At 42.3% G+C, this 21,735-nt stretch overlaps 1 protein-coding gene across 3 annotated transcripts in view; it reads left to right on the plus strand.

The window, feature by feature from the left end:
* ZCCHC7 (zinc finger CCHC-type containing 7) overlaps positions 1-10,206 on the plus strand; it is a 177,794-nt gene extending 167,588 nt beyond the window's left edge. For all 3 annotated transcript variants that reach the window (XM_084834908.1, XM_084834906.1, XM_084834907.1), the window contains exons 7-9: positions 2,300-2,395; positions 6,253-6,370; positions 7,451-10,206. In XM_084834908.1, coding sequence (XP_084691034.1) covers positions 2,300-2,395; positions 6,253-6,370; positions 7,451-7,914 — 678 coding nt within the window. In that variant the 3' untranslated portion in view covers positions 7,915-10,206. The remainder of the gene's footprint in view (positions 1-2,299; positions 2,396-6,252; positions 6,371-7,450) is intronic.
* Positions 10,207-21,735: the final 11,529 nt, after the last annotated feature.

Consider the following 21,735-nt stretch of genomic DNA (forward strand, 5'->3'; position numbering starts at 1 on the left):
GTGCGTTGCTTAGAAAGGGTTCCTGCATTCATCAGTCCCCATGGCTTCAGAGGTGCCCTCAATATGGGATCCTCTAGTTATGCCCAGCCCTGGGAGGCTATGAAGCAACTGAAGAAAGGAACAGATGTGTCTCTGTTAACTGCCATGCTAGGCTATGCATGTTTTCACTCTCTCCCCATCCCCCATGTGTGAGCATGTATGCACAGTGTGCCTGTGCGTGTTTTGGGGATGCCGCAGTGGGGGTTATTTGTAAGGTGTTTTGTACTTCTGCATACCTTGAAGCTCCCCTGAATATGCCACATCCTTTTTCATGGGTGGTCACATTTTCTGTCCATATTGATTTACATGGGCTGCCTGAGTTGAGTATTGGAGGGAGTAAGGATGTACAGCAAATGGTGCTGTAATGAAGCAATAGTCCCTGGGCCAGTTGCACTACAGAGGTATTCTGGCTAGTTGATGATAAGAGATAACCTGTCGGTGTTTTACAGTATAATTACATCGGCTTCAGTTGACATAATTTGTAAAACAAAACAAATTACAACACCCTCCTATGTACATAGCATTTGTTTATTTGTTGGATTTCTGTACCGCCATTCTGACGCCAACCAAGACGGTTTACATAGATTTCAGAAAAGAAAAACCCTAATCAAATAAAACATAGCAAAATATTAAAAGCAACTGTGACAAAATCACAATGCTTGCCATGCGGAGTCTCTATTAATGTTTATATGTGTTTGCTGTGTTAAATAGAACCCAGGAAAGTTAGGGTGAATTGCTGGGTAGAAAGTGAGTGGGAGGTGGGAGGGGCTTGCATGTGTGAGAGGAGACTGAGTTTATAAAAGGCCGGAGCAGACAGTTAGTTGGGAAGGTGGAGATAGGGGCGGGAGACAGGGGAGACGGGCCGTAGGGTTTGACGAAGCTACATCCAGATAGTGGGGTTGTGGGAACAGGAGTTAGAAGGGGTGAGCAGGCAGGGTAAGACTGAGAACGGAGTGAGTAATTATAAGATGTAGCATCTCTTGTATTAAATAAACTTTGTTTATTTTTAAATTATAAAAGCCCACGTCTTGTTCATCTTCTGTGCTGCCAATAGTGTTCATATTTCCTGGTTGCTTCCCCTCACTGGGTAAATGGAACCAGTCAGGCATATTGGGTGTCTCTGTTACCTGGTGAATTGAGGGGCTGACGCTCATGGGACAGCGAGGAGAGCTGTCCCAAAGCGGAGGCAGACAGACCCGAGGGAGGGTTACATCCCAGCAACCTAAAAAAACATAACAATCATTTAAGAAGCCAAGTTTAAAAGATGTGTCTTGGCCCCCTTCCTGAATGGAGAGAGAGTGAGGACCAGTCTCAATTCTAGTGTTTGAGGAGGAGAAAGCCCTGTTCTGCACACACGACAAGTGAACCCGCTGATCTCAATAACTGAGCAAGTTCATATAGGAACAGGTAGTCCCTCAGATAGCCAGGCCCTAAGGCATTTAGAGCAAACCCCTTAAACTGAGCCCAGAAAACAAGTGGCAACCAGTGCAGATCTTTTCAGTATTGGGGTGCTGTTGCATTTTGTACCAGTTGAAGTTTCCAGATGCTCTTCGAGGGTGCCCCACGCAGAGTGCATTGCAATAGTCTAACTATGTTGTAACCAAAGCATGGATAACTGTTGCCAGCTCAGGCTGATTAAGGATGGCCACAGCTGGCATGCTGATCAGCCTGATCCTATGCATGTTTACTTGGAAGCAAGTCCTCCTTTTTCAATGGATCTTGCTACCAAATAAGGGTGTGTAGGATTGCACCTTTGGTTGATTAGTTAGATCAATTCAAATCTTTCTTGATCTTTAAACAGGAGCCCCTGGTTAGTCAGGTACCAGATATTATAAAGTAAAATTTTAATTAGTACAAACTATAGGAAACAAGTGTCATCTTATAATAGGTATTCCTCTATCTTTCACAAGAGAATGCCTCTTTTAAGCACACATTTGCAAGGTAAGTACGTTTTCTTCAGAACAATTTTGATTTCTATGCAAACATATGCAGATTTATTAACAGATTGAAATTTCTATGATATGCTGATTAAGGCTGCAATTATGTCTTCGCTTTCCTGAGAGACAGGCCCATTGAACAAAGCAAGATTTACTTCAGAGTAAGCATGCATAGTAGGATTGCACTGTAAGGTTTCTTTTAAGATGATGGCCCTAATTGTACTGCCGTTGATTGGGATGGGGAGGGGTAAATTATTTTAGTTGTAATTAATCATATGTGGGATCTTGATAGCCTTAATTGCTGCCATTTTTTTCTTTTGCAGACCAGACCAGGACCACTCAAGAAGGCCCGTTCTTATTCTGAGCATTCTCCTTCAGTGTACTGTTACAACTGTGCAGAGAAAGGCCATTACGGATATGTAAGTCAGCAAGCTTTGACGTTATTACTAAGTATTCTACTAACAAGAAAGCATCAACCACAGAATATGCAGCAGTTTGGAGGCTTGTCGACAGTCATTTGCATTTTACAAATAAATTGAGCCTGCCTCAAACATGTGATCAAGACTGGGGAGAGTAGCATTTGTTTCACTTTTTCCTCTTACTTCTGAGGGCAGAGAGAAGTCGAGAACAGGGTTGATGTTACAAGGAATGCTGTGTGTGGTGAGACTTGGTTAGGTGTGTATAAAGCTTTCAAATGCCTGTGAATTTGGGACTTCCTCCATTGACTAGTAATAAAAGATATTTAAAAACAATAAAAGGGGTACCTGATAAACTAAGACTGCAATCCTGTACACAGCTACCTGGGAGTAAGCTCCATTGAAATCAGTGGGGCTAACTTCTGAGTGGACAGGTATAGGATTTCACACTGTAAGAATTCTACCCCAGACTGACTGGAGGTTTGCAAATATTGTTTGTTTGTTTGTTTGTTTGTTTCTATGAACATTGCTCCTTATACATATGGCTAATGAGATACAGATGGTAATTGGCTGCCTCTTTTAGGTTCCCTCTGCTGCTTCCTGTGCATTTTTGGATTTTGATTACTGTTTGGATTTTTGATCAGTAGCAACAACAAAGATATCAATTCTTCTACCTTTGTTGCCTTGATATCTGGCTTCTGAGAAAATATAGGTGCCTGGTTGCCTTTGGCAGGTTTCTTCTGCAGCTCTTCTGGTACAATTTAGATGTCTGAGTACAACTTGGGTCTCTTACTTTCTAGTAAGGCCCAATCTGGTTATTCCTCACTGTGGATTAATTCAAGCACAATTTGATTTTGGCCAGTCATTTTATGGCTGAGTGTGGAATGGTAAACCTCAGAATATTTGCAACACGAATACATCAGTTTTCATACTAGAAAGGTATCCTGATCAATATATCCAAACTCTCTGCATGGAAAATGGCAGAATGGGTGGGACAGGGGTAGATGATTTCAGTGGAGCAGGGTGGGCCTGTCCCCATGATGTCATCCGGCCCACCACATTAGTTGGCTGGGGGCAATCCAGAACCCACACCTCTGACCTGTGTCTGTTACCTGGTTCAGATTTGGCCTGGTAAACACATAGTCTCTGCCTGTGGATTTAAGTTGGAAAACAGTTGATAGCTGACTCCTCCTGGTCCTCTCAGTAATTCTTGTTAGGTGCAACTGCAAGACAATGCAGAATGCTGCTTTGCTTTCAACCACTTTTTTGCCACAAATGTGCCCTGAAGTGAGAGTGCAGGCAACAAATGCAGGCTAACTCCAGCATTTATCAAACTCTTGAGGACTGAAGAACAGTACATGCAGCTGAAACACAATAGATCATTCCACGGTTACAGTGCATCAATTTATATGTTTTACATTTAATAAAAATGTATTTCACCTGAAGAACAATGAGAAGTGTTTTTTTTTTTTTTAATTACATCAGTTTAGTGAGTCTACTTACATATATGGTTTTGAGGAACAAATGGGGACAACAGTCATGGATATCAAGAGGGGAGTCCTACTGCTCTCTGTAAATCAGCAGAATTATATTATAGGAATTATAGAGACAGCCTGGACTCAGTGGCCCAGTGGAGTGATTTGCTCAATTACCCCTAGGGATAGGGCCTTGTAGAGGACCCCTAGATATATCACAAAAGGTAAGGGGTAACTTCATACCTAAACACAGGTTGGAGTAGGTTTTACTTTATTTATTTGCAGCATTTTTACCCCACTCTTCAGACGAAAAAGGCTCCCAGAGCAGCTTACAAAGATTAAGACCTGGTTCACACGTAATGAAACCCATGGTTTAAACAACCTGTGGGTTGTCATACATGACCAGGAGTGAGCAAACATCCTGCTTGCAGTGTGCCTGCCACTTTTACTTTTACTCCACAACCCACAACTGGCTTATTTGTGGGTTGTGGAGACTGACATCCAAACCCTGGATTGCTATGTTGTTTAGGGGCTAAACAACCCAGTGGTTAATCCATGATTTGTTGTTGGGTTAACCTCTAGGTTGTTAGCCCCCTAAACAACCCAGCAGTCCAGGTTCACATGTCACACTCAAGAACCTATGATAGAGCCGATCATGGGTTATGGAGTAAAAGTGGAAGTGCCAGCCTCTCACTCTCATCACTGACAGCCCATGATTTATTTAACCAATCAGCTGTCATTATGTGCAGATAGCACCTAAGACAGTCCTTGCCCTCAGGCTTACAATCTAAAAGACACAACACAGAAGGAAAAGGGATTGGTAGGGAGGAGGAAAAAAACAGAGCTCTCTGGCCAGTGTATTGGACCAGGGTGGTCTTCCCCTTGCCGTGATGTTCTTCCCGGGAGGCAGGGGAGAGGCAGCCTCCCAGTGGCCCATGGTTTTCTGGCCAATGGATGAGGCCAGAGTTTGCAGCCCTAGGGAGCTCTCAGTTGGAGCTATGTATGATACCTGGCAGGGAGGGGTGAAGCAGGCTCCCTGCAGCTGCTCCCTCTCTGGCTGATAGATGAGAAGATGGAGAAGCAGCAGGCACGGGAAGGCAACGACGGCAGTTGTTCTCTCCTGCTTCTTCTCCTCTGCTGCTCACAGGCAGTTAGAATTAGAATGGCCCCTGCGAGGGGAGGAGGAGCCCAGCTTGGCATGGTGATGGAGAAGCAGCAGGCAGGGAAAGGCAGTGGTGACGGTTGGAGTCTGTGGCATCACCGTGTGTGAAGCGGGGGATCTATACATGCTATATTGGATTCAAACTGTCCATTAATAGGAGTGTGGGATACAAACTACCAGAGGATCACTGACAAGAAAAGGGAGCCCTCTCTCAAAAAGTGTGGGGAAGCAAGAACCGAAAAGCAGCCAGAGGGGCTTTAATGACAAATGAGAGACAGATGCTGAGAAGGATTGTTTTTCTGGAATATCTGAAAGATATGCTCAGAAATGGCAAAGATCTAAATTGAGACCCATCCCAGTGTTACGTAAATTGCAAAAAGCCTATTTTAGTACTCAGATTTTGTGTCAGCTGCTGCAAGAGTAAAGGAAGTAGAGAATGTGCAGATGTGTCTTGCATTCGCATTCCAAGCTGTCAGTCAGATGTATCGTTTCTCAGGTGGGCTGGTAACAGGCTGAGCTTTCCATCCTGTATGTGTTACCTGTGGTGCTAAGGAGCTTCCCCAGGGTATTTAACAGGACAAAGTGTGTGGCAGTAGTGGCAGCTTACTTGAAAGAGAGGGGTCTGGGAAAGTGCATGTCATACACTACTGAGATGATTATTCAAACAGTGATGTTAAGAAGGGAAGTAGGACCTGTTCTGAGAGGCTTGTGTTTTTTCAACCACTAGGGCTTTACTGTCAACATATTAAAGGGGAGAAAGGCCCTCTGTCTGTGGCATGAGCTCTAGACTTTGTGTAGCATCTCCAAGAAGACCTTGGGGTGCGAGTGTGTTCAACAGCCATCAAAGATCACCCACGCTTCTTCACATAGCCTTGTCTGAAAGTATTCTGCATGGGGCCTTGTAAAGCATTTGGTACAAACAGAAGGAAAATCATCAACAAGGCCTCCTTTTCAAAAACACTTAACTGTATCAAAATAATTTTGTCCTCCAACAGAATTGTTAACATCTCAAAATATTTAAAACATTGTTTCCAGTAAAAGCTACATGTCTTGCAGACTAGGCACCTCTGGCTTTGCACAGGTATTTAGCTAATGTCAGTTAGCAAGGATGGCTTCAATGTACATTGGCAGAACCAACTGGTCCAATTCATAGAGTTCGAATGATTGAAGCCAGAGGTAAGAGAAAATGCCTCTAAAGAATAACATTAAAATATGGCTTTCAGGAATGCTCAGAGAAGCGGATGTTTGGAGGAACATTTCCTACCTTTCCCTTCATCTATTACTATGATAACGAATATGATATCAAGAGGAGCACTCAGAGAGCAAAGAAAAAAGTGCAAGGTATGATATACATTTGTGAAGCTTTCCACATCCACATTGTAGGCCCCTTCCAACCCTACTATTCTATGATTTTACTATTCTATGATTTTTTGTTGTTCAACTGTAGCCAGGTTACTGTTCTGTCTACCGCTTCTTTGACTTAATTTGAATATTTAAAAGGAGTAGAACTGGGGATATTTCAGAACTAAGATGACAGAAACAAAACTTTTGATAGGATGCGCCAAACACATCTGCTTGCCATTTGGATTTAAAATCGCATAAATTAGTGGGGGAAATCCTTTCGAATAGGATGATTTGTTCAGCTCTCAGAGCCACATTTGATCTTTAGTGAGAAATTTCAATTTTCAGCTTGCTTGCATGTTTGAGCTGCACTTGGATAAAACGTTATGAAGTCTCAGCTAGTGTTGATGTGTGTGGCTTTTTATTTCCAGGATGCTTCTGAACATTTATTTATTTAGTTAGTTATTACATTTCTATACTGCCCAATAGCCAAAGCTATCTGGGTGGTTCACAAAACATGGACACATATATTAGAATGCTATTCCTAAAAATGTTTTGTTCATTCAGTCTTCCCATATTTATAAATAGTAAATCATTGTGGTTATTTTGAAACCCGTCTATAAATGTATCACCTAACTTCTAATCCCTTTACTGAGAGATTTAGGGTTCAATCCTATGCATGTTTAGACCGAAATACATCCTACAATTCCCAGCATTCCTGAGCCAGCCATGTAGGACTTTTTTCTGTCTCAACATGCAAAGCATTTCACCCTTAGCCATTGTTGCCACCAGATAGCCCATTTCAGGATTTCACAATCTGGTTGAATTCATTGATCTAACAATTATAGGGCAGAGGCAGGGAATTATATGAACTCATTGAGACACTTGTGACATATTATTAGTGCTCCTCCTGTCCTCTGAAATGGATTCTAGGGTCCATTTTTCACCAAACTGCTTAGCTACGTTGTATGCAAAGTGCTGCTTGCCTTACACAGGCTCCAGTTGTAAGCAGTGATAGGTTGTTCTTTGTGTACCAATAGTTTGGCCTCTTAAGTATTATCAAGTGTCTTGGTTTTACAGAACTTCAGGAAGCTGGTCTTCTGCCAAAGGCTCTAAAGAGACCACAACTGGATGATGACCAGGAAGTGCACAGCCAAAAGAAAAAGAGGAAATTGTTGAAGGAGCATGACAAGAGAGGTGATAAGCATCATAGGAAGCTGGGGCGAAAGTCTCAGGCAGACACATTCAAAGGAAGGAAGCATAAGACAGAGGTCCAGGGCAACTATAACACAGAAGAGGACTTTCCCAGAGGCGGTCACGTGAATGCTCTTAAAAGGAGCATAAAAACCAGCACACAGCACAGCTTTAGCCTCCCAACAAATGGGGGCAAAGCAGAAATCCTTCATGTTTCTCTGGAGGCAGCAAAAAAACGGAAGAGGAAAAAAAAGCAGAGGAACTACACAAGAAATAGTCCCGCCAGGGATGAAAGTTTATTTCTTATAAAACAGAAGAAAAAGAAATCAAAACTGAAACCCAGTTGCTGATTTGACAAAAGGTAGCTTGGGGGTGGGGCTTAGCTTGAAACCGAGTTTTGGCCCCTTCCTCCCCACAGTTACGATATGGAACACAAAACCATCTAAGTACAGGCTGGGATACCAAAAGAGCCGTGAGTTTGCCTGTGCAATTCCATAAAGAAGGTATCTGGGTTTGTGACAGTAAGTAATGTATATAAGAGTACATCAGTATTGATGGTTTTCTACAGTTTCTGTATTTGGATTGAACAAATTGCAGGGAAGGGGATTGTGGAGGTGTCTGCCAGAGTGAAAGCAAGAGGAAGATTAGCTTTCTCTGTTGAGTAGTCTTTTTATAAATCCTAGTTTTTGTTAAAGTGCTCCTGCTTAGCACATGTGATTTATTTGCGTGCATGCTTTAAAGAAGCGCTTTCTAAACTAGGGAAACACGCAGAGGGCATGGATACTAGAACAAATGGCTGTAAAGCCACTCCATATGTTTGACAGAAGTGGTGATAGAGGAAGCATGAGTCATTTGTGCTTTCAGGGCTCATGCAGCATCATAACCTGTATTAAATAAGTACTGCAAGACCCAACAGAGTCACTTCATGCTTCCTCTGTCAGTGCTTCTGTGGAACGGGTCTAGGAAATAGGGAGGAAGACTGCAGGAGAGTTCTCTTTTACATCCTGCCAGAATCTGTCATGATCTAGTCATCTTGTGCTGATGACATTCTTCTGCCTTAGAGAATATTAAGGTGTCTTCAGTTTGTCATGGACACATAATCACAAGTTTGACTGGCAGGCCTGGTAAGAGAACAAGTCTTTAAGTGGGAAGGCTTCAATCCTGAAATGGCTTTGTACAAGTAGATGTCCAGTTGCTAAAGAATATAATCATGTATGAAATGTACCCGTTCTCAGAAATGAATTGTTTAATAATTCACTTTCTTTAAAATGAGGTATTTTTGTACTTTGAATTGAAGTTAAAATTTGTTTTAGAAATAAATGCAATATCCAAGGGAGAAAGCAATCATTTTGAATCCTTCTTTTCTTTCTGAAAATTAATAATACAGTCAACCCATGTTAGCTCCAACCCAAACACTTTGGGCTCTTTCACACATTACTTTTTCTTATTCTGCTGTTAATACCAAAGTTAGAAAAAGTGTCATTGTACTGAACAATACTATTGGAATCTCAGTTTTATGATAACCCCTTTTTAAGCAAGATAGGATAGTAAGCATTTAGCACTAGTTAATACAAATCCAACATGATATAATATTACTGAACATACCCTTCCGTACTGGTGCTAGAACTCCTAATGGATGGTCCACCTAGGCTATAAGGTTGTAGGATTTGGTATATAAATGTAATTTTGATTATGCAGTACACCATGGGAGCAATTTACAGGAGTGACAAGACAGCGTAGGAACATATTATGACATTTTCTCTGTTCCTTAAGGGAAAGCAAGATTCAGACATTTTAGCTTAAAGAATTTTGCATTAAAATGAATATAGTAAAAGATTGGGAGCCAATCAATAGAGATGAATATTGAAGATGTTACATCATATTGACCAGCATGAAAAATTAGACGAGTAGCAACATTCAGAACAGAATCTACAAGAAAAAGGAAAGAGGAAGACCAGCTCTTAATATATTGCAATAACCCCAGCATGTTAAGATTATACACAGTACTCGCTAATGTAAAACTGTCCCCCTTGACAATTCTACTCAAAAGAACGTACAGAAATCCTCTATAGTGTATTGTAGGGCAGTTTCTATTTTATCTCTTCAGAGCAGTATGTCATCCCATCCACATGTTGGGTTTTGTTTTTGTTTTGCGTTTTTTCTTTTGAAAGCACTGTCAGTCTGCCCTGAAGATGCTTGGGACTGAATAACATCCTTATCCCTCGAGAGGAAGATGTCTCAAGGTCACAGTTGATATGCACTCAGGTTTTGTAACGGGTAGGTGGGGAATTGCCCCAGGTATGAAAAAGTGACAAGAATATACTCAATCAGTTATTTGTTATAGACTGTGCACTCCAGCTAGGTGGTGGTGTAAGAGGAAATATGCAGCAATTTCTGAAGTCAGCTTATCTTCTGCTTGTCCCAGAATATGAATTCTGAGGAATTAAAAGAACAAGGGGGCAAGAAACACCAAAGAGCTAGAACACTCTGAATACTGCTGCGGTTTAATTCTACAATGCTCATTTTACAGAAATTACAAAGAGAGTCTTCTTGTATTTGGCGTAACATCTTATTTCAGCATGATCATGGTCATGTGTACTCCATGCTAATTAAATAATAATAATAAAAATTCTGCGCCACCCAAATTCTGCAGCAAGGCAATGTGTATAATTCATTAAAGTTAAGCAGATTTTCATGATTTGCCTTATTTTGCATAGTTTATTCTCTCAAACCTTACCCCCAAATGCATACCTTCAACTAATTGCAGAGAAAGGCAAAATGAACATTCCAAGATCATGAGGTGAGAGGGCCTGAGTTAAAGGCACTGTTGCCCACCCTCTCACCAAAAAGAAAACAAAAACAACCATACAGAGTTCTGTGATTGTAGAAAAGATGTGTGTTAAATTTGTATATATTGGCTTATTATTGCTTAATGTAATTTGCATCAGGTAGTGTTGTGGAGAAGAATCTACTATAAAATCATTAAGGCCAGACTGACACTTGGGGTGGTTCAAAGGCAGTGATCTTGGCTTAAGAAACTATGGTTTATGCCGAGAACAAACGCCATGCCTGTGTGCTCCCCGCACCCTACTTCCATCCCCACTTCCCTTCTTGTGCCGGCTTTGGTGTGTCTTATCTTGGTTTTGTTTAAACCAGTTTCTTGTTTACATTCACATGAGGAAGCTGGTTTAATCTAAGCTTACTAACCAGGTCATGAAACCAGGATCAGAAAGCTTGGATGTTGCAACAATCCTTTTTGGCAAGAAATGGAAGTTACCCTTCCCCACAGTGTTCATGTTCTAACCCTGCCAGTCCCAATAGAAGCAGGAGGTCTCCGAGCCCACAAATGGCAGAGATGGCTGCTTGTATAGCATTTGCTCCTCAGAGTGAAAATGGGGCTATTGGAAAATGGAGAGGACTGCCCTCTCCCATCACCCTTTCATCAGGAAACTGTGAAGGGCTGATAGGCCCAAAACTCCTGCATTCCTTCTCCAACAAAGTTATATGGTGAGTGCATGATGAGATGATTCCAAATCAACTACACTGGATATATGGAGCCATTTTCAAGAGTGTCCATCATTGCCTGCTTTATGGTTGTATTCCTTCAGGATCAATCCTCAGGTAGCATTCAGGAACAGCCAATCTTCCGTAGTACACCATTCTCCATGTACACATTTTGCCACACATCATTTGTTCATGATACGTAACAACACAAGGTTCAGAAATGGTAAGCATAAAGATAGGATGTAGTTCTTCCATCTTGGTTTTCTTCAGAAAGTTCTAGAAGTTCTCATATTCAGCAACGAAGGACCAAAGTGGTTTCCACAATGGAGGCCCTCACCCATCAAATCCAGATTGTTTAAAATTATTTGTTTAAAATCCAGCTATAGGTCAATTAACCATGAAAGCTATGTGGGCCGTTATAAGCTGTTTTGACCTGCAATCTCAACAGGCTTTTTCCTCAAAAAAGCAATGTTAATTAGGACTTTAGCACCTCAAGGACCAATCTCCAATAATTTAACTCTCTAATCATTCCATAAACGTGGTGACGCTTACCTAAAAATTTATCCTGTTCTTTAGGGCTTATACAGATTCTAAGCTTCAGGAGCCATAGTGTATGGCAAATTCACCACTTGCTGAGCAGGCTATGTCTTAAGAGGTTCTATTGAACACCAGCTGGATTTTCTATGCACTGTGGGTTTTCATTTTGTCTTTTAATTTTTACTTTAATGACTTACTTTTAACAAAAGAACAAAGTAACAACCAAGCTTTTAAAATAATAATAAAAATGTGTGGACCTTAAGAAAGAGGAATTAAATTGACTTTAGGAAAACTCTTTAATTAAAAACTTGAGGAAATTCCATTCATAAAGGGTGTGGTTGTGAATATGTGTGTGTGGACAGACAGACAGACAGAGACTATATAATGTTTTACACTCTCTTTTGTAGAAATGATCAATTAACTTCCAGTGGAGTTTGACAAAACATGGCTTGTGCCATCTTTATTAAAGAGCTGCTGCTATTCTGCCTGGATTTCTGATATAAGTTGCAGTGCTCTAAGCCTTGGGAGCAATGTTCACTACAACAGTATACTTATCGGCCTCAGTATTAAGTAGATAAAAATAATTTTAATATATGTTAATTCTTTCCAGACAATACTAGAAAAGTTATAATTCAAACTTTGTTTTTGTTCAGTTTTTCAGTCGTGTCCGACTCTTCGTGACCCCATGGACCATAGCACGCCAGGCCTTCCTGTCCTGCGCTCTCTCCCGGAGCGTGCTCAAGTCCATATTCATTGCATCAGTGATGCTATCTAGCCATCTCCTCCTCTGCCGTCCCCTTCTCCTTTTGCCTTCAGTCCTTCCCGGCATCAGGGTCTTTTCCAGGGAGTTTTCGCATTAGGTGGCCAAAATATTTGAGCTTCAGCTTCAGTATCTGTCCTTCCAATGAGCAGTCAGGGTTGATTTCCTTTAGGATGGACTGATTTGACCTCCTTGCAGTCCAGGGGACTCGTAAGAGTCTTCTCCAGCACCACAGTTCGAAAGCATCGATTCTTTGGCGCTCAGCCTTCCTTATAGTCCAGCTCTCACAGCCATACATTACTACTGGGAAAACCATAGCTTTGATTAGACGGACCTTTGTCGGCAAGGTGATGTCTCTGCTTCTTACTATGCTGTCTAGGTTTGCCATAGCTTTCCTCCCAAGGAGCAAGCCTCTTTTATTTTCATGGCTACGGTGATCTTGGAGCCCAAGAAAATAAAATCTGTCACTGCTTCCATTTCTTTCCCTTCTATATGCCAGGAAGTGATGGGGCCAGATGCCATGATCTTTGATTTTTAATGTTGAGTTTCAAACCAGCTTTTGCACTCTCCTCTTTCACCCTCAACAAGAGGCTGTTTAGATCGTCTTCGCTTTCTGCCATTAGGGTGGTATCGTCTGCGTATCTGCGGTTGTTGATAATTCTCCCAGCAATCTTAATTCCGACCTGTGATTCATCCAACCCGGTGTTTCTCATGATGTACTCTTCATATAAGTTAAACAAGCAGGGCGACAATATGCAGCCTTGTCGTACTCCTTTCCCAATTTTGAACCAATCGGTTGTTCCATCTCTGGTTCTTACTGTTGCTTCTTGACCCTCGTACAGGTTTCTCAGGAGACAGGTAAGGTGATCTGGTACTCCCATCTCTTTCATAATTTGCCACAGTTTGTTATGATCCACACAATCAAAGGCTTTAGCGTAGTCAATGAAGCAGAAAGAGACGTTTTTCTGGAATTCTCTTGCTTTCTCCATGATGCAGCGAATGTTGGCGATTTGATCTCTAGTTCCTCTGCCTCTTCAAAACCCAGCTTGTACTTCCGGCAGTTCTCGGTTCGCATACTGCTGTGGCATGTGCTGTGGCATGTGGCATGGGAAATGAGCGCAATTGTACGGTAGTTTGAACACTCTTTGGCATTGCCCTTCTTTGGAATTGGAATGTAAACTGACCTTTTCCAGTCTTGTGGCCACTGCTGAGTGTTCCAAATTTGTTGGCATATTGAGTGCAGCACTTCAACAGAATCATCTTTTAGGATTTTAAATAGCTCAGCTGGAATACTGTCATCTCCGCTAGCTTTGTTGTTACTAATGCTTCCTAAGGCCCACTTGACTTCACTCTCGAGGATGTCCGGCTCAAGTTCAGTGACCACACTATCATGGCTATCAGGGACATTCAGATCTTTCCTGTATAGTTCTTCTGTGTATTCTTTCCACCTCTTCTTAATCTCATCTGCTTCTGTGAGGTTCCTGCTTTCTTTGTCCTTTATCATGCCCATCTTTGCACAAAACGTTCCCTTGATATCTCCGATTTTCTTGAAGAGATCTCTAGTCTTTCCCATTCTGTTGTTTTCCTCGATTTCTTTGCATTGTTCACTTAAGAAGGCCTCCTTGTCTCTCCTTGCTATTCTCTGGAACTCTGCATTCAGTTGGGTATATCTTCCCCTTTCTCCCTTTCTTTTCGCTTCTCTTCTTTCCTCAGCTACTTGTATGTTGCAGAACACAGAGTCAGAGAGACCACGGAGTGAAGGAAAAAGAGTTTTTCTTTATTTAACGCATGGGCTTTATGGCTGGAATCACTTCCAAAGAGCCAAAAGCCCCGATTTCCATCAGCACATTGTTTTTATATACATATCACTATGACCTTAGCCTTTGTTGACAAGATAAGAAATTCCTGTGTCTCATCAGCTTACAAACATATATTTCAGAGAGCAAGAGCTCAGCAAGAACATGGAGCATGAGGCTACTTAGTCTGACCCCCGATATGGCTACTACATTCCCCCCTTAAATGCATAATTTTACTACAATTATAGCATTTCATTACGCAAATAGACATTCTGGTTTGCGAAGCCTAACACAGGACTCCTATAGCAACCCTCTTACTTAATATCGTGTTGAGCTATTAGAGCGTAGCGGGCAGCTGTTTTTGTGGCCGAGGCAGTAAACAGATTGTTTAAGCAACGCATAAACCAGGGAGTGCAGAAACATAACAGCACCCCTACTAATACCACTGGTAAGATTAGAACAAATAATGCTTTGAGCCAGCTAAGATCTGGAAGCCAAGATGTTAACCAATCGAGCCAATCATGTTGTCCTATTGTTATGTCAGCCACTATATGGTGCAGATTGTTGATCTGTTCATCTACAGCATTACTATTATCAGATAAATTAAAACAGCAAAGCTTTTGGTGCATCTCACAACCCAGATGATGAAGAAGGAAGAGGTAATCTATACCAGCTCTATTTTCTAAAACAGCACCTCTTAGATCACGCAACTCTTTATTTAATAATGACAATGCTCGTGAGGTGGCACTTATGCTCTTGGCCAAGCTGCAAGCTAACCAGTTGATTTCCAGACCATCAGCTAAGGCTAAACCTGGAACTCCAACTAACGATACTGCCAGTGCCAATTTTTCTGAGTCAGAGTATAGCTGTAGGTGGCTATTACAATTTTTAGTTAGTTGGAGTGCTCTAGGCTGCTGTCGACGGATTTTCTCTGGCCACGGGGGAAGAATTGGCATCAGGCAACAGAAGAATTGGCACCCAAGGCAACATGGGTGGTTATCAGACAAGTTGGATGGAATGAATGACCAGGTACGGGAACCACAGGTTCAAAACCATCCTTGAGGCAGAAGTATATGTGCATAATTAAAAGATATGTTTTGAATTTCATTACAGTGGAAGGGGGGGGCCAGGGATAGCTTTATATTTCTCAGAAGATTTTTGACAATCATTCGTGCACAACTGGCATTTGTTCCAGCTACGATGGGAGTACGTAGAGTGAACTCTGTAGGGGGTAAGATTTTCGTAACTATGCCCCAGTCGGAATTTTGGGAATAAGTCAAGTTTATATTAAAATTGCTTAACATATTCTCGTTTTGAATTTTTTCAGGATGCTTACAGACAGGTATTAGGCAAGAGCTAATAAGCCTGTTTGCAGGTATATCTTTTGGTAAACAAAAATGCTTTACTCTAGTGATGTTAGCTAAGTGAAGCCAGTAATTATCAGCGAATCGCTGGGACAGACTTTCTCCTTCAGGGGCAGACCCCTCCTTTTTCGCACTTTATTGAGGAACTATAATACAACACCACTAACACTACAACATGCATATTTGATCTTCTTTGGGATCTGACCATACGCTGGGCAGCTATTCACCTGGCTAGCTGCAGTAGGGTCTAGTCCCCTTTTTCAATTTTTTCCAGTTGCAGGTCTGACCGTACGCAGGGTGGACAGTCTCCCGGTGTGCCCACAGTAAGGTCTAGCCTGAGTCTTCTTACTGCTTTTTCAGAATAATTTTTAGAGGATTTTCAGGATTCCTGTTTACAGTCTACTCCCCCCCCCTTGCTCTTTTGACTGGTGTCCAATGTATCCAGGTTTTAACTCCAGCTACTTTCACAGCTGTAGGGGTGGAAAGTATAACAGTTTTTGGCCCTCTCTATCTGGGAGTCAAAGGGTCATTTTTCCAGTTTTTGACTCATACTTTATCTCTTGGTTGGAAAGGATGAATCTCTGTAATGGGAATTGGGGGCTTATTTTCTAAGACAAAGCGACGCTGGGCTTGAAGAACTTTGCCCAGCGTTTGGACTTCTTGTTTAAGGCTAACGTTTTCTTGCTCTTAATGCCGCTCTTGTGTCAATCATGAAGTTAATGTCACGGCCCCTCACAGTCAGTGTCACGGTCCCTCTCAAGCTGTCTTCTCTCTCGCCCGTTCTGGCTCCTTTGGTTTTCTCCTTTGTGTATTTGGTTTATTTGGGCATTTATGCCACCAATGTCTATCTTGTCCACACTGGGCACACTGTGCCTCTGCCTCTGCTGGGTCTTCTTCTATTTTTTCGTCCACGTCTTCTTAGGCCTCTGGGTCGAGGGGGGTATATTGGCGATAGGCATCTAAAAGACGCTTCAAGTACGCTCTGGGGGCCTCGGTGGCACCTTGCAGCACTTTAGACACCTTGGTCATATTAACTGACTTCTTCATACCTGCCTTCATGGCTTTTAACAGCAGGGTTGTTGTTGTTTTTTTTATAAGGAGACTTTATTGGGTAACTTACAGCACACAGGCGTACCTAATGGTTGGATCAGACAGCTTCTCTGAACCACGAGCTATTGGGCTAAATGGGTTTTATACCATACATGTTATCCATGATAACATGTATGGCACAACACTAGCAAGCATTTTCAGCATAGGCTAGAAGTGTTTGGTTCTCAGGCACAGCTTCCTGTAAACAAACTTCGCTTCCCAGGCAAAGTGCTTGATAACACTTTCACTCATTAGTATGGGAAGAGAAATCGCTCTTTCTTTTGCTTTTTCTTGCTGATCTGCTTGTATTGCAGATCATGTTTCAAACTTTTTACATAAAACTCTCCTCTCTATGCACCAGCCTTGTCTCTTCATTTGTCTTTTTTTCAAGTTAAACTCACTTACTTAAACCTTTCTGCTCTACACTAATCCCAATGACGCACATTTGGGATAGGCTCTTCTTCTCCTTCTAGTTACATTTTTTTCATCTTAAAGAACTATTACATTATTGCGGCTACTTTACCCCAGGTAATAAGCTCCAGGCACAATCAGCTGCTTTTAATTCACCCTGGGGGCAACTATGGCCACGCTTCTTCTTTATAAATGTTTTTTTTCTTTGCCTCTTGCCTTCTCTTTTTTCTTTTCTTTTTTTTCCCTTTCTCTATCTGTCTGCCACTTTCTCTATTTCTCTGTCTTTCTCTACTTGTCTTTGTCTTTTCTCTTGTCATCCATTGGGAACCACACTCAGTATCGTTTGAAGTTGCAACTAACACTATCTGCAAATATCACATATATTTTATGATATCTAAGAAATCATAAAATATACACAACAAACTTTTTTTTTGCAATTTAACACAATGAATGGAAAACACTTCTTACATGGTAAGGCATGATGGAGCAGATCCACCAATTATACTGCTCCTCTGGCTGCATGCTCAGGGCTCATCAAAATCAAGGGATGGGCATACTCACACACACAAAGAGTTCTAGGTCACCATTTTTGCATCGGCAACTCTATGCTGCATGAGTTCTAGCAGAAGGAAATCTAAAAGTCATAGATCAAACTTAGCCTGTTGTGCACTGAGCTGACTACAACACAGACAAACAGTCTACAGCAATGAGAGTTCAAGTTTATGAAAAGCCTCACAGCACTGTGAAAAGGGGGGGGGGGGGCTCTCGGGGTTATCTATCACTAGACAAGCTAGCCAGGGATTTACAATATCACACACACACACACACACCTCTTCTCTTCCCCTTCAACTTGGTACACGAAAGCAAAGTGCCGAAACTCAGGACGCTGGGGGTGATGGGCATCGCCTTATACTTGCATTTTTCAGGCAGCCATTAATCTTTGGGGAGGCGGTGGGGTGATTTGCAGGACTTCAAAGGCAAGCTTCTCAGTTTGTTTGTATTTGTAAATCCCAAGCTCAAAACAGGACAGGATGAGGTACAGTGCAGCTAAATCTTTGCTTTGGCACGGGCAACAAATAACTCAGGTCAGCTTTTTTCGCTGGGGTCTCAAACAGGAAAACAGTCTTAATTTAAAGTTATAACATCACTGACAGCGTCAGCCAGCCAGCTACACAGATTTCACTGTTTTTTTAAGACAGTTACTCTAATATCTTTTCTTCTTAATCAGGTTGGGTCTCTCAGCTTACACAGTTTATTGCAGCTTTCAGGAGCATGGTAGTAGTGTGATTTTGGCTTGGCCAGGAACATGCTGTCTGGTTTCTTGGTCTCTTCAGCACACACACTCAGGCAGTCTAACACTGGACACTTAAATTAGTGACATTTCTTCATTGCAGGGAATCCCACAGCAAAAGCTTAACCGTTACGCTCTTCAGAAATCATATAGCTGATGGTCTACAGGCTCTATGAAATTCTAGGACAGTTCAAAGCTAAACATGGCTACCTTGACAGAGATCTTTATCGTGGTCTTTTTACTTCATTCTGCCTTGGGACTGTCTTATGGCACACTTTCCACTCGAAGAGGGGTCTAGCCTGTGCCCTGGGGGCTGATTCTTCACCTTTATTCTCCATTTTGCGCCTTCATCTTCTGGGTCTTCATTTTCAGTTTCTAGTTCTTAGGGATTTTATCTTAATTAGGCAAGGTGATGATGTTGCACAACTCAGAACGTTGTGGGCAATTTTCCTGCCCCCCCTCCCGGCGCACTAGGCTAACGGCTACTTCTTCGGCCTCACACTCCCACGCTTCGTTAAAAGCCAGGCTGTCCTGCAACATTTCTCTAATTAACAGCCTCGGATCTTGTTCTTTTTTTTTTCTCTCAGCTCAGCCTTGAGCTTGTTTGCTGTTTCCTCTCTATTCTGAATCCTTTAAAAAAAAATCTTTTTCCTTTTTTTTTTTTAACATACATCTCAAGGGGGTGCAAATCTTGCTTCCCCCACCTCTCATAGCCTCCCACTTAAGATGAAGACGGACACAAAGAGGGAAGGGGATTGGTCAGCGAGTAAGGAGTCTCACTGACCGGCACAAGAGGAATTTTTACACCACGCACTTTGCTATTGGCCTGGGCACCCGGATGGTCAACGGTATGCAACAGAAACCGCAGTAGCCACTCACACAATCATCAATTTCACCACTTCATTCATATGTCCCTGCCACCCACTTTTCCACTAGAGCGAAGCAGTTTCCTCAGCGCCTTGCTGAGTATTAGTGCCTGCTCGGGGGAGTGATCAAGTCCCCCCTCCACCCCCAATCAGGTGGGTCACTTTTTGTATACGTATACTAACACTGACCTTCTTCATAAGGCGGGGCCCTCTTTTTTTCTGCCCAGTGGCCTTTCTCCTAAAGGCGAGGCCCTCTTTTTACTCCATATACTTGCCTTTCTCCTGAAGGCTTCCAATGTGGGTTTCAACTCAATTGCAGCTGCAGTATGGGCAGGGCTCAAGTTCCTTCCTACGCTTCCCAAGGTTCTCTTGATGCGCACAGCCATTCGGGCAGGCTCGGCGCAGGCTTTCTCCCGTTCACCCGACAAAAAGGTTGGTGGCGCCAAGAAAGGGAGGCGTGCACCGAGCCCTCCCTCCCGGTGTGGCGATTAAGAGCAGGCAACTGCCACCTCTCTGTTTCAGAGCCCACCACATCCGAGTCATGGCACCATTTATGTTGCAGAACACAGAGTCAGAGAGAACACGGAGTGAAGGAAAAAGAGTTTTTCTTTAACGCGCGGGCTTTATGGCTGGAATCACTTCCAAAGAGCCAAAAGCCCTGATTTACATCAGCACATGGTTTTTATAGATATTGTGACATATAGGAAACGGCTCCTCCTCTCCCTCCTGTGTGGGGTTGCAGTCCTCAACATTCCTTTTCCTAGCACCATTGTTTATAATACAAGAAATGGGTTATAGGGTAGCCATGATAAGCAGAGAACAGCAGAGAACATGATATACATATCACTATGACCTTAGCCTTTGTTGACAAGATAAGAAATTCCTGTGTCTCGTCAGCTTACAAACATATATTTCAGAGAGCAAGAGCTCAGCAAAAACATGGAGTATGATACTGCATGAGGCTACTTAGTCTGACCCCCGATATGGCTACTACAGTAAAGCCTCATCAGACAGCCACTTGGCTTTCTTGCATTTCTTTTTCTTTGGGATGGATTTAGTTGCTGCCTCCTGAACAATGTTACGGACCTCCGTCCATAGTTCCTCAGGCTCTATCAGGTCTAATCCCTTAAATCTATTCCTCACCTCCACTGTATAGTCATAAGGGATATGATTTAGGTCATACCTGAATGGTTTAGTGGTTTTCCTTACGTTCTTCCATTTAAGCCGAAATTTTGCAACAAGAAGCTCATGATCTGAGCCACAGTCAGCTCCAGGTCTTGTTTTTACTGACTGTATAGAGCTTCTCCATCTTTGGCTGCAAAGTACATAATCAATCTGATTTCGATATTGACCATCTGGTGACGTCCATGTGTAGAGTCGCCTCTTGTGCTGTTGGAAAAGAGTGTTTGCTATGATCAGTGTGTTCTCTTGGCAAAACTCTATTACCCTTTGTCCTGCTTCATTTTGTACACCAAGGCTATGCTTGCCTGTTATCCTAGTTATTTCTTGACTTCCTACTTTAGCATTCCAATCCCCTATGATGAAGAGGACATCTTTTTTGGGTGTTAGTTCTAGAAGGTGTTGTAGGTCTTCATAGAACCGATCAACCTCAGCTTCTTCAGCATCAGTGGTTGGGGCATAGACTTGAATTACTGTGAGGTTGAATGGTTTGCCTTGGATTCGTACTGAAATCATTCTATCGTTTTTGAGATTGTACCCCAGTACTGCTTTTCCCACCCTTTTGTTGACTATGAGCACTACTCTATTTCTTCTAAGGGATTCTTGCCCACAGTAGTAGATATGATGGTCACCTGAATTAAATTCGCCCATGCTTGTCCGTTTTAGTTCGCTGATTCCCAAGATGTCGATGTTCAATCTTGCCATCTCATGTTTGACCACCTCCAGCTTACCTTGATTTATTGATCTTACATTCCAGGTTCCTAAACAATATTGTTCTTTACAGCATCGGATTTTCTTTTCACCACCAGACACATCCACAGCTGAGTGTCCTTTCGGCTTTGGCCCAGCCGCTTCACTCTTTCTGGCGCTACTTGGAAATTCCCTCTGCTCTTCCCCAGTAGTATATTGGACACCTTCCGACCTGAGGGGCTCATCTTCCAGCTTCATATCTTTTAGCCTTGTGATACGTTCCATGGGGTTTTCTTGGCAGGAATACTGGAGTGGGTTGCCATTTCCTTCTCCAGTGGACCGCATTTTGTCAGAACTCTCTGCCATGACCTGTCTGTCTTGGGTGGCCCTGCACAGCATAGCTTATGGCATCACTGAGTTACGCAAGCCCCTTTGCCACAACAAGGCAGTGATCCATGAAGGGGAATTCAAACATACATTCAATTTAATACATATCTTAATTACATAATATTTATCCTATCCCATATATTTATCAAGTACTGATATACCAGAGGTACTCTCCCTTTCCTTCTAAAATTAGCTATCAATTGATACCATACAAAAGGTAATGTCCAAGTCCTCCATATTTGCTGATAATGGAAGTCTTGCCTTCATCAAGGGCTTGCCAAGTCCTGGTGCAGCCCA

The sequence above is a fragment of the Heloderma suspectum genome, chromosome 2 (assembly GCF_057233095.1).
Source record: "Heloderma suspectum isolate Gila_16-S chromosome 2, 16-S_ref, whole genome shotgun sequence".
Lineage (NCBI taxonomy): Eukaryota > Metazoa > Chordata > Lepidosauria > Squamata > Helodermatidae > Heloderma > Heloderma suspectum.